This window comes from Lupinus angustifolius, chromosome LG02 (assembly GCF_001865875.1).
Source record: "Lupinus angustifolius cultivar Tanjil chromosome LG02, LupAngTanjil_v1.0, whole genome shotgun sequence".
Classification (NCBI taxonomy): domain Eukaryota; kingdom Viridiplantae; phylum Streptophyta; class Magnoliopsida; order Fabales; family Fabaceae; genus Lupinus; species Lupinus angustifolius.
Window position 1 is genome coordinate 23,311,436 of NC_032010.1, and position 13,368 is coordinate 23,324,803.

General features: G+C 32.7%; 3 protein-coding genes across 3 annotated transcripts; 2 read left to right on the forward strand and 1 right to left on the reverse strand.

Annotated features, from left to right (window-relative positions):
* On the forward strand, positions 309–2,618 carry LOC109341139 (SNF1-related protein kinase regulatory subunit beta-1-like). Its single transcript, XM_019578971.1, has 4 exons — positions 309–494; positions 1,260–1,438; positions 1,577–1,739; positions 2,166–2,618. Exons 1-4 carry the CDS (start codon positions 366–368, stop codon positions 2,481–2,483), a joined length of 789 nt encoding a protein of 262 aa, XP_019434516.1. The 5' UTR covers positions 309–365; the 3' UTR covers positions 2,484–2,618.
* On the reverse strand, positions 4,889–6,495 carry LOC109341150 (calmodulin). The gene is made up of 2 exons (XM_019578993.1): positions 6,304–6,495; positions 4,889–5,601 (listed from the first exon to the last, which is right to left on the reverse strand). Exons 1-2 carry the CDS (start codon positions 6,377–6,379, stop codon positions 5,228–5,230), a joined length of 450 nt encoding a protein of 149 aa, XP_019434538.1. The 5' UTR covers positions 6,380–6,495; the 3' UTR covers positions 4,889–5,227.
* LOC109341144 (oligoribonuclease) lies at positions 8,024–13,126 on the forward strand. Its single transcript, XM_019578983.1, has 9 exons — positions 8,024–8,155; positions 8,963–9,088; positions 10,270–10,346; positions 10,936–11,017; positions 11,267–11,322; positions 11,860–11,946; positions 12,287–12,377; positions 12,771–12,881; positions 12,945–13,126. The coding sequence occupies exons 1-9, from the start codon at positions 8,077–8,079 to the stop codon at positions 12,956–12,958; spliced, it is 723 nt and encodes a 240-aa protein (XP_019434528.1). The 5' UTR covers positions 8,024–8,076; the 3' UTR covers positions 12,959–13,126.

A 13,368-nucleotide genomic window follows, 5' to 3' on the forward strand; every position in this document is an offset into this window, starting at 1 on the left:
TATAGTAAACCCTTACTACATTTAAATGATTGAAATTCTATGAGCAACATTTGTTTAGAGAGACAATTAGCAAAATAATTATAATAATATGTATGGATAGTGTTAGAGTGAGAGAAAATGGATATTAATGAATGATTGAACGCATTTTTCTCCTTTGTTCCCTCTCTTCACTAATCATCTCAAAATCTATTGTCGTTTATCCCTCTCCTTCATTTCTATGTCTTCTCTTCTCTCTTCCCAAAACGACAATTTCACAATTCACAACCACGCCGTTTCTTAACCTCTCTCTCTCTCTCTCTCTCTCTCTCTCTCTCTCTCTCTCTTTCTCTCTCTCTCTCTCTATATATATATATCACTGCATTTCAATGGGAAACGCTACCACCAGAGAAGACGGAGCCACCGTTGACACTTCCGCCGTCTCCACTGATTCAATGGCTAATACTCCTCCGCCGAGTCCCCGCCGCTCCAGATCACCGATCCTCTTTGCTCCTCAGGTTCTCTCTATTTTCCCGTTTTGCTTCAAAACTACACGTTATTACTACTCATTTCTCGTGAATTTAATGGATATTATAATCTTGTTATTTTCTCATTCGGCTATTTTATGCGTGGATTAATTATATATAATCCAAAATGGAATATGACTGGTTTTGATAGAGTGCGTATGACTGTATGATTTGTATTGTTAATAACTTGATGAGGAAGGAATGTTGCAGATCTCGGAGTAATAAGTTTACCTTAGCTGAGAACAATAGGTTATTGCTTTTAACTGTTTCTACTTTTCAGGATTGTTAATTACTTAACCATTTACATGTTCAATGTATTCTCGTTTCGGTTTATACAGAGTTCAAAATTCATGTTTTGCTGGTTATATACTTTATCTGCTTCAGTAGAGAATGCTCTGTGTGTTAACCATGTTTGCTGTTAAACTAATGTTGTGGATTGTTGTAAGTTGTAACTGTGAGTTATGTGGGTGATATCAAAACAGTTGGAAATAAACTTTCATGGTTCTAGTCTACCAGGGTCTAGCATTGGATTTTTTCCTTTTGGGAATTAGAAATTGCGTGCATTAGTTTCCTTAGATTGAGTGTGTGAACACTGAGCTTTGCTATTTGGAATGCCAATGAGATGCGCGTTTCATGGAATCCATTTTATTAGTGCAACAATATGAATTTTGTTTTTTGTGAATTTTTATAAGTATGCAGGTTAGTCAGTGGCAATATGGCATGAATAGAATAATATAAGTTTTCTTTGTGCTTCAGGTTCCTCTAGCTCCATTGCAAAGAGGTAATGGCCCTCCCTTTAACAATCAAATGTGGCAGAATGAGCCTCACAGTATTGTTAATCAACCTCCCGAGCAAGGAATTCCTGTCATGATTACGTGGAGTTATGGTGGTAACAATGTGGCTGTGGAGGGATCTTGGGATAACTGGACATCAAGGTGAGAGTTATTGACTCCTTTGTTAGTAAGTCATGATAACTTGATCAGTATATATTATTTGACATGAAAAGTATTCATAGTTGCAAATGATATTTTACAATTGGGGTTAATACCAGTAAACTTTAAAATTACTTGCAGGAAGGCACTACAGCGAGGTGGCAAGGATCACTCAATTCTTGTAGTCCTGCCATCAGGTCTTTATCATTACAGGTTCATTGTTGATGGTGAACAGAGATTTATTCCAGATCTTCCCTCTGTAGCTGATGAGACGGGGCATGTCTGCAATCTCCTTGATATTAATGTATGCATCTCCCTTTTTGTTACTTCTGCTTTTATTTCTTTCTATTCAGTAAAAATAGGAGGGCAGGTAGCCGGGTGGGTGGGGCAAGGAAAGGTAATGCATAGACTGAAGAAACACCTGATTTGGATATTAAGGATGAACATAGACGGAAGAAGCACCTGATTTAACAGTAGGTTGCAATTTTAGTGTGAAAAACTTCAAAGTTCTTTCATGATTTTTTGCTTTCCATGAATTTGAGGTTAACACCTTATGAAAGAGAAGATGCATTTTATGAAGAATGTTAATATTTCCTTGTCCCATTAATGAACCGGCATCACGACTATTGATTAGTTGATTATGAGGAAGTGTCATCACAATTTAATGAATTGATCTGTTTTCCATATAGTGGTTCGAATGTTCTTAGTTGAATATTCTTGTTTTCTGCAGGATTATGTACCAGAAAACCCTGAAAGTGTGTCTGAGTTTGAGGCTCCATCCTCCCCGGAATCCAGTTATGGTCAAGCATTTCCAGCTGAGGAAGACTTTGCAAAAGAGCCAATGGCTGTTCCTTCACAGCTGCATCGTACTGTCCTAGGTATGGAGAACACTGATGTAGTTTCCTCTTCTAAGCCTCAGCATGTTGTGTTAAATCATGTCTACATAGAGAAAAACATGGCCTCAAAGTCTGTTGTTGCCGTTGGACTGACTCACAGATTTCAGTCTAAATATGTGACAGTTGTCCTTTACAAACCACTCAAGAGGTAAATGTGTGAAATTGTCTGATATAACATCCTTTTTTTCAATTTATTTTGTTTTATTTGTAGTCTCGGTCTGTAAAGATGAAAAGTTTAAATACACTCTCACAGTTACATGTGGTATATGAAGATGGTTTTGTGCCCATAAATATGCTTGAAAGTAACTCGTTCTTCTGTTTCAATCTGATATTTTAGAACTCTTGGTTTACAGAAAACTTCTATATTTGGTGCTTTTCTGCCCATAGAATTGTTGAAATGTCAATAAGGGGATGAGGCTATTCACATTCATCACCATCTAATCTCAATCTTGTAAAATACATAACAAAAATTATGATTATTTGGTAGAGTGTGGAGAGACATAAGTGCTAAGAACCCTACCCTTAATAAGGTCGCCTTATAATCCGGTACTGGACTGTAGAGTTGGGTTCAAAACTTTAAGTGCATGTAATATGTGGAAACTGCCATGCGATCTTATCTAACAACTTCATTTGATGGAGTAATAGATTCTAAAGATAGGGTAGGATATTTATTAGGCTTGTGAGGTTGAAAAGGAGTAAAACTTCACTTTAATTTCAGTAACAAATGATATAAGAGGAAACTTTGTCTCTAACGTTTTAATATAGAATATTATTTCTCGTCATTTTAATCCAGCTTTAACTCTTGTAATCCCGTGAGGGTGACTTAACTCAAAAATCTGTCCTCGGTTTGGATTGTAGGTTGCAACTCGCCTAAGTTTCAATACTTAACGTTTAGGGTAAAAAGGACAAGTTAAATAGAAAAATCAAATGTCTCATATTTTTTCTGTCAAAAAAATTTGTAATAGTATATTCAACAAATTTAGTTAAAATTGTTATATTTTGACAAACCGGTTGACTTTGGTATAATGAAGTCACAACAGAAAATGTAAACTTTAGGTAAAGACTAAAGAAGCAGCAAGGTAAGTCATGAATCAGAAATTCAGAATCCTCCTACCTCAGTCTACATCAAAAAAATGCAAACCCTGTTGGCCAAATTTAGTTAGCCACCTTTTACTTTTCCTTAGAAAAGTCAGAGATAGTGTGCTCATTTACGATAATATATTCTCAATAGTGAGGCCAACATGATCATAGTTTACTTAATCCCTATTTATGACTCTTTTGGTGTCCAATGAATAAATCCTAAAACAATCATTAATGTGAAGAATGTCACTTTGTGAATTGTGACATGTGTTAACTTCAAGTGTGGATATAAGAATTTGCAAGCTATTATATTAGGATGATTTAACATTTTTCTTATTATCTTTACACTTAGCTGCACTTTTGGTCTTTCGTGGTTAATAATTGTACATGTTCAGTCCATTCATTTATTTTAATGATTTACACTCTTAATCCATCATTCTTTATTACGTTTAGCATCAAACTTTCAACTCATGTATCATTAATTAGTCCATCTTCCCGTAGTTAATGATTAAAATAATGGGGAAAATTCACAGAACCTTTTAAACTGTATGTGTTTTACAAATAGATACTCTAAACTATTTTTTATTCTTAATTACTCTTTAAACTTTAACTATTAGTGAAATTCGTTCGTACTGCTAAAATCTACCACCACAAGTAGTGGTACAAAAAAGTAAACATCTACCTATGATTATGAGTAGTCAATATACTCTATTGTAACAGTAATTTTAGTGCCTTACAATTTGTAGTTGAAAGTGAGAAAAAAATTATTATTTCTAATAATGTTTTGAGATCCTTGGCATCGTGCACTAATATTTCAGGTCATGGTACAAACTCAATATTACTGCGGCAACAGTTTCTTCAATTGTTTTTGTAGTCTCATCTGTAATTACTTCATGAGTTAATTTAAAGCACTTACTAAGAAAATATAGTATGCATGATCAATTTCTTAAACTATTTTTTCTTCATAATTACTCTTTAAATTTTAAAATTGTATGTACGTAGGGATCAATTTCACCAATAGTTAAAGTTTAAGGAGTAATTAGAAAGAAAAAATAGTTTACGGTGTCTATTTATAAAACACATAAAGTTTAAGGGGATTTTGTGAGCTTTTCCCTAAAATAATAAAACTAATACAATAACTTCAATACTTGTGCTTAACATTAATATAAAGCATAGCATATAACCATTTGGAGGATGCCACACTAGCAAGTTATGCTACTTGGAAGATAAAGTCATAGAAAGGGGCTAAATCATGGATTTGTCACTTACTAAATCAATTCAAGCCATATCATATCAATATTAAATGGTTTGATTTTTCAAATCAAACTGGTTTATAACTATATTCTCTTTAGAAAAATCATCACTGGTTCTGATAAAGTGTTGGACTTGGTAACAAAGTGTGCTCCAATTAAGTACTATTCTTTCTTGCCTAGCTATTCATCATCATCATCATAAGCAATGATATAATAGAGCATAAGATGATATTAACAGTATTATTAGTCACACACATGTAAAAGCACAAATTGCAACCAATTGTTCTAGGTTCATAATAGTAAATAATAACCAAAAATAGATAAAATTGTAGTACTGATGCATGGTAAGACACAACTAATCCAAACTACTGAAACAAGGGACAAAGCAAACAAGTAGAATACTAAATGAAAAGCAAACAAACCCAACCATTCAAAACTAACGAGACCCGAAATGAAAATGATGTCCTAATGAAAATATAATTCTCATCAAAACTTAAATGCCTTGTCCCTTTTGACCTTTTCTATTCATATGCTTTCAAATATGGTTACCGGTCGATTGGCCCTCACTTAGCCATCATGACTTTGACGAACTCCTCATAGTTGATCTGACCATCACCATCTACGTCAGCCTCACGGATCATCTCATCAACTTCTTCGTCAGTCAGCTTCTCGCCGAGATTAGTCATGACATGGCGGAGCTCAGCTGCAGAGATGAAACCATTCTGATCCTTGTCGAACACACGGAAGGCTTCCTTGAGCTCCTCCTCTGAATCAGTGTCCTTCATCTTGCGGGCCATCAGGTTGAGGAATTCTGGGAAATCAATGGTACCGTTTCCATCAGCGTCAACCTCGTTTATCATGTCCTGCAGCTCAGCCTCAGTTGGGTTCTGCCCAAGTGACCGCATAACGGTACCAAGTTCCTTGGTGGTAATGCAACCTGCAACATGTTAATAAAAATAGTTAAACACAAACAAGTGATTAAGGCTCATACAGGAATAGATTATAAAAAAGTGTTTTTTTTCCTTAAATTAATTATCCAGTCTGGTTTCAAAGCAAAAGATTCAAACACAATGTCGTTACATGAAAAAGGTATAATCTAATTGCTATTTCATAATTAGAAATCTTCACATGAAAAGGACCCAAATGCTGCTAAAGGGGCCAAGTCAATTCCATGTTATCTTATTTCCAAATCAAAACACAAATCAGAAAAAATCATGTCCATATATGCAATTATGATTGAAAGCCAAAACAGAAAAAAAATCAAGTTAAAATTGGAAATATCTATATAAAAAACAAATTCCCTTTTTCTTTATGTGTGAAAAATAAGGGGATTCCTAACATCTAATAATCAAGCAATACTCCAAAAAAGAAGAAACAAAATATCATCACATGAAGGAAGCATGAAAAGCAAGGGGCAAAATGGGAAATATAGGAATTTTCAGCATAAATGTCAACATATAGAGCCAAAACCAAAGGTAAACAAGGAAAACAGAAAGGAACCCTAGATCTTAAACCATGAAAAGTTCCAATTTTTATGTAATTTTCTAAATGGGGTGGGAACAAAATGAAATAAAAATTGAAGATGAAATCAGATCTAAGAAATATAAAGAGAGAAAAAAAGGGATCTGAGAAAAGAGACCATCGCCATCTTTATCGAATAGGCTGAATGCTTCCTTGAACTCAGAGATCTGTTCATCAGTGAGTTGATCGGCCATTGTAGAACAAGAAAAATTCAGAGATTGAAAGTTGAAAATGAAAATGAAGTATGTGTTTGTTATATGAAAAATGAGATTATGCTATTTATAGAGAAATTAATGGTATCTCTTTCTCTCTCCATCTTTTTCTTTTTGTGGAATTTAATTCATAACTTTACTTGTCTTATTAACATCAAATGGAACCACCCTAAAACATATATATTTAAATCAAATGTAACCCTCTTATCATTAATTAATAATTTAAGTGGACTTATACTTTCCTTTTTACTCCGTTAAGGTTAAGATAGATAGATTAAGAAATTATTACATAGCATTTATTTTCTTTTATCTATTTAGGCCTATGAGGATGATAACATGGTAAATGAGTGTAAGTAGATGTTTCTCATACTTATACCCATAATATTTATACGTATATTCGTGCAGATAATGATAACGAGTATATATGAACCCCACATATTTTTAGTGTCATAATCACTGTATATATATATATATATATATATAACAATTATTATATGAATAATAAATTTTATGTACATGTTAAATTTATCATTATACTTTAATTATCAAAGTTCATTATAAAATAATAATAAATAGTAGAGATTCACTTACTTCAAAAGTAAATTTAGATACTTCAAGAGTATGTTTTCTAAACTTACTTTACATCTTAGCCATCAATTCTAGGAACATCTAATGGTTTAGATCTACTCACTAATTCAAATCATTGAATTTCTCTGTAACTGATAGTTAGGATGAGAAGTAAGTTTTAAAAACTTAATATTGGAGTAAGTGGATCTCTCATCTCAATTTAAAATAGATTGATATATAATTGTAAAATAATAATAAAAAATAATATATATATATATATAATGTTTGTTTAAAAAATAAATTTATAAACACGCAGGTACTCGAAGAATGGGTATCACAATATCTGTTCCGACCCCTAAGCTATTTTAGAGGGTAATGATTTTTTTTTTGCCATCCTTAATTAGTAGTAATACTTGTTATTCTATTATAATTACTTACATGTAATTATTATTAATTAATAGCAATTATCATAAGATAGCACTGCTTTGTTTGAGGATGTAATTTTAGAGAAAAAATATAAGAGAATAGATGACTTTAGAAAACGTCATTTATTTGACACTTGATTGAATGAGAGATTAGTGTTTTGTAGGGTTTCTAAAACTTACAAGTATTTATATTTTTATAGTTCCTTCAATCTGAGTTTTTCTAAAGATAAAAATGTAAAAATACCCAAATATTTTTAGCCCCATCTATATTTCATACTCCTCAAACAAACATGATGATTATTTTCCTTTCCCTTTCTATTCTTCCAACTCATAACCTTTTGATTACTCTCATTCCATTTATATCACAACTCACAAACATAACCTAAAGAATCCACCTATTTGTTAGGTTAAGTTTAGTTATTTTGAAAATTTAATTTAAACTAATGAATTTAACTACTGAATAAATTAATATTAATTTAAGAATAATGAGTGATGAGAGTTTAAATAATTTTTTATATAATTTTTTTTGGTTCAAATAAATTATTTGTGTTTGATTCAGGTGGCAAATTGGGTTACACCCGACCCGACCCATGAGCCCACAAGTGTCGAGTGTGAAAGAACAAAATAGAGAGTGTGTTTGTTTCAAATAGCGCCAAAGTTGCAAGCTTTGAAGAGAAAAATAAAGAAATGGAGCAACTTGGTAACGCTTTTTCAGTGTTGGAACTTGACGTTGATGATATCCATCTTCAATCTCTTCCCATTCCAGGTATATTTATGCCAGATCCTATTCACCTTTCTTATTTTTTCATGATTCTAATTTTTATTCAAATTAATCATTTTTCTTTGGGTTTCTTGGAATTTAGAACATGGAAAAATGGGTGTTTTTTGTATTTTGCAAGTTTGTTTTTTTCGTGCTTGATATTGGATATCATATAGTTAACTTTAGTTATGCTTTATCATTAGCTGAATTTCTAGGGTTATTAATTTATGTGATTATTATATTGAATGACCCTGTAACTTCTGTGTTCGAGGAAATTAAGGGACATAATCATGGTAGAAAAGAAAAAAGATGGATTCTTTTCTTACCTTTCTGTTCAGTAGGCCAAAAGTAAAAAGCTGGAGAGTAATTTTTATTTTTTGGTGAAATTTTTGAGTGCTTCTTGAACAGTTATTGATTGTTAGCCGAGTTAATTTGATTGTTTATTTTGAGTTGAGAGGAAAGAAAGAGACACTTTTAATAATGATTTAGTGAATCTAATTGAATTTTCTGCGAGATCGTTGTTAAATGCTTGGTTTTGTTATGCCACTGATCAAACACTCATTTTTGGGTAGCATCTGCTTGGTTGGTTGATGCTAAATCAGTTGTTACCGATGCGCTAAGCAATATTGTTTCATACTATTATGTATTAGTAATACTCATGCTGATCTCTTCTGTAATCAGCTCGTATTTTTATATGTATTAACTAGTTCTAGATTTTCGGAGTAGATGCTTGTTAGTACTTAGTAGGAACATTATGTTGATTAGTTTGCATGTGAATAAACAGCTGCTACATACTTTATTGGTTTGGTGCAGGTAGTAGCAAGAAGAAAGTTAATGACAATGCTGAAACTTCACTGGTAGGGAAAGAGAAGCAAAACCTAGTGACTCCTTCATCTGAATACAAGTTCCCTCTTGTCTGGATTGACTTGGAAATGACTGGTAAGCATGTACAACAGAGTATTTGGATCGGGGTTGCTTCTATTTCAGTAAATATTTTTCATTTCTGCTTTTCTCTTCGTGCTTGTTTGGTACACTAAATCAGGAGTACATCTGCTGTCCCACTGTTTTGTGTCACTCCATATGCCAGGAGATGTGATTGGCTAAAAAAGTATTTAATAATTACAATTTTAACTTAAATAATTTGTTTTCAACCAATCAGAATTGATGGTATATGAAGTGACACAAAAAGTAGGACATCAGATGTGCTCCCCACTAAATCGGTGTGTGAGAAAACTACCATGTTCTACAATATGGTACACATCCTAGTAAGTAATTTTTTTATTTTATAGAAAAAAGTCAAAAACTGGTAAATACTCATGTGTCAGATTGGTAAACTTCTCTGCCTTTAACATGACTCTACATCTAAAGTCAAATTAGAGTGAGTGACTCAAAGCAGCTTTCTTCATAGCAATTTGTATAACTTTAAAGTAAACATTTTTAATTAAGCAAAAATAAATGTTTTGGAAAGATATGCTCTCTTAAGGTGGCTTATTGTTAAGTTAACCTTTCCGCAGGTCATTTTCTCAGAGAACCTACATGTTCAAAATTAGCAATTCCTGTTTGTTGATGCTTTAGAATGGGCATGACACTTAATACACTTAGTTGAAGTCTTTAAGAGTATGCATAAAGCATTGTTCTTTTTGGGTTTATTTTCTCGAATTCTTTGACCTGCTAAAAGCATGACATTCTTACTTCAAAGTCCATATTGGCCTGTGGTCCGAATCTGTTATTTGTGGTTCATCGTCTTCACAACTTCACCCATCTGATAGTGTTACTCAGTGAATTTCAGCTGCAAGCTATTATTTATCCATTTTGTATACGTCACTTGTTAGAATGCCCTTTTAATCTCTCCAATTACACAACTTTTGCGTGTTCTGAATTTTCCCCTTGTTAACATAAACATAAACTTACATTCTGGTGACCTATAATTACATGGTATTTAATACTGCTCATGAGTCATGTCCTTTTATTGAGCATACTCATTTAAAACCTACGCTATATATTCTTTTGTTGCAAATTGTGTCATTGACTGTCGTTGTACACAACAGAAAACATTTAGTGCCTAATTAGTTTTTATTTTTTATAATCATTTTAGCACCAAACTTTCTCTGTGTGGACAGGTTTAAATATTGAAGTGGATCGGATACTGGAGATTGCTTGTATCATTACAGATGGAAATTTAGCCAAAACAGTGGAGGTATTTAAATATTTAGTTATTTGATGTTAAATTTACATAGTTGTTTTTTGATGTTACAAAATTGTTTCCCTGCACCACTGCATTTTTATGAGTTTCTACATTCTCCTGTATCTAGCTACTGACTTCATGCAATGCATTTTTCTTAGTTTCTAGATTGAAAAGCTCTTTATAATTGAAAAGCTATTACTTAATTGATAATCAATATGTTCCAAAAATTTTATGAGGTTGATTTCTCATTTTAATTTTACATCTAAACAGTATGCCTTTTTTAAGGTATGAATCTGATCAGATTTGAACTTGTGATCTTAAGCTTCCATCATTCTTGAAAGGAGGAGATGAAGTACTATTAGGCCTAATTTTAGTTAAGAGTATCCCTTGACACTATCTCTGCCATGGGATGATGGGAACGACTCTAACTTTTTCATTTTTTTGTGTGACTCTATTAGAAAGAGGTAAAGTGTTGAAATGTGATCAACAATGTTGATCACATTTGGTCAAATCTCGTGTATTTGTTATGTATAAGCAAAGAGTTATTCAGTAGAGATGATCACATTAGAATGCGTATTCAAGAAATTATCTGATATTTTAGGGTCCAGATTTGGTGATCCATCAAACTGAGGAGTGCCTCGAGAAGATGGGAGAATGGTGTCAAAGTCATCATGAAGCTAGCGGTAAGTGGTACATGCTATTTTTTATACTTGATTTATTCTTGATAGAAACAAGATTTTATCAGATAGAAAAGACACAAAGTATGTCTCCTTCAAAACAGATATACAAACATTAATACATTAGAGAACATGAAGAAAATTTGATATTGTATTATTCATGTGTTGTTAGTGGTTATTTTTCCTTAATATTATTTGCTTTCTTGTTAATGTGACATCTGGATGGTATTAACTAATGATTTTCAATAAATTTAGGGTTAACAAAAAAGGTGCTTGAAAGTACAATTAGTGAAAAGGAAGCTGAAAAGCAGGTGTGTACTTATTATTCCATGTGGTGAGCTCTCTTTTCAGAGGTATTACTTTATAACATGCTTTATGAGAGCAGTATTTTTACACAGACAGACACATATATATGTCTATTCAACTTTTACTCCCCGGGGAGATAATTAAAAAACAAATTATTGACTGCAATTCCCATTTTTGTTGAGAGAATAATTTATCTACGAATCTGGCAGTTCCTGCACTTACTCAGCCAATAAGTTGGTTATTAAGGAAACTTATCACGCTGGCCTTAAACATTCCACCGATGTATCAAACCAATTATATCAGTGCTAATGACATGGGATTGTAGCTTTATGTCCATATCAGACATTATATGTTGCATTGAAAGTGTCTGCAAACTTGTGTCCCTTTTTGTATATGCCACTTCAACTGTAATGGGATAAATTAAATTTTCCACTTCATAGTCCTTGCTTAATGTGACGACTGGATATCTTTCCCTCTCTTTGTTTTACTTATTTATTTTTGGCTTTTATAATGTAAATCTGTATTGTTTTTTACTATTGCAGGTTATTGAATTTGTTAAAAGATATACTGGTTCATACACACCTCTTTTGGCAGGAAATTCTGTATATGTGGATTTCCAATTCCTGAAGGTACATATTGGCTCTGCCATGGTAAACTTGTAGTTAGTGGCTTTGCTTAGGTATTGCCAGTTTCTAATTATCTTAATGTTATTTGTCTTTATGGTATCTGGCATATTGAAGTTTTCATTCTTTTGTTTATAATCTCCGCTGTAAATTCTTGGCCCTCTTATCAGTTTAAAATTTCAAATCTCGTAATATTGTGGCATCTTGTTAAACTGAACAACTAACAAGGATTTTTTGGGATTATTTTGTTTAGACTTTTTAAGAATACTACATTAGGTATAGCTTATATTTCATACTTACGGTGTCATTCTGTCGTATGGTTATTTATTGAATCCACTTTTTGCAGAAATACATGCCAGAATTGGCTTCTCTCTTCTCTCATGTGGTTGTTGATGTTAGTAGTGTTAACGCTCTCTGCATGCGCTGGTATCCCAAGGGTGAGAAATTATATAATTAGTGTATAATGAAATTATATTTAGTGTTAGCACTATGAATCATTTTTAACATAATCTTCAATGTGAGGTAACGTTGTGTGCATATACGCATCTCATACCTCATCGGGTTAGATGAGAGTCTTGTGTCGCGGCCTGCCCCTTATTGGTGCATTGAATCATACAGAAGTTTAATGCATTAAACCTCTCTACAAAGGAGATGCCCTTGTCTTCTAGTTATGTGATCCTTGTTTATATTTGATATTCTGAACTATAATGATGTCATTTTCACTGGTTTCAAAGGGAGGTTGTTGATTAATTAACAAGTTAGAGATGTATTATGAAACATCAGATATGCTTTCTTGTAAGCTATTCCTTAAAGGGTTATCATTTGTGCAGATAAGAAGAAAGCACCTGCAAAAGAAAAGAGGCACAGAGCCTTGGATGATATTAGAGAAAGCATTGAGGAACTTAGATACTACAAGGCAAATATTTTCAAGTCAAAGTCCAACAAGTGAGAGATGCACACAATGCAACGTGTGAATTTTAATTGGGAGATTTCCAGTTAAAGTTTAGGCAATGAGTAAATGCCTCATTATTTTGAACAAGAAAAAAGTGTACTTTTCACAATTGTTACAAAATATCAACTTGATTTTATGTCTGTAACCCAAGTATAGTTGAGTTTTAACACCTTCAATTTCCACCCATTGGGATTGGTTTATCATAGTAAAAAGGAATTTTTCACCTATGCCTAATATTTTAGTTGTTGACCTTATTTTTATCCAGCACTATAACCATTTGACGAAAATAATACAATGGCTGAGATTAGGTATATGTGGAAAAAAATACTCATACTGGTGTAAACTAAATCTCCCTCTTTGTTTAAAGGTAATGTCATTTGAAAACTGAATATCCAATGTACAAGTTACAAGGGGCTATGGTCCTCAGTATGAACAATCCAAGCGTTAATATCCCTGCTTCATATAGCATTTGAATG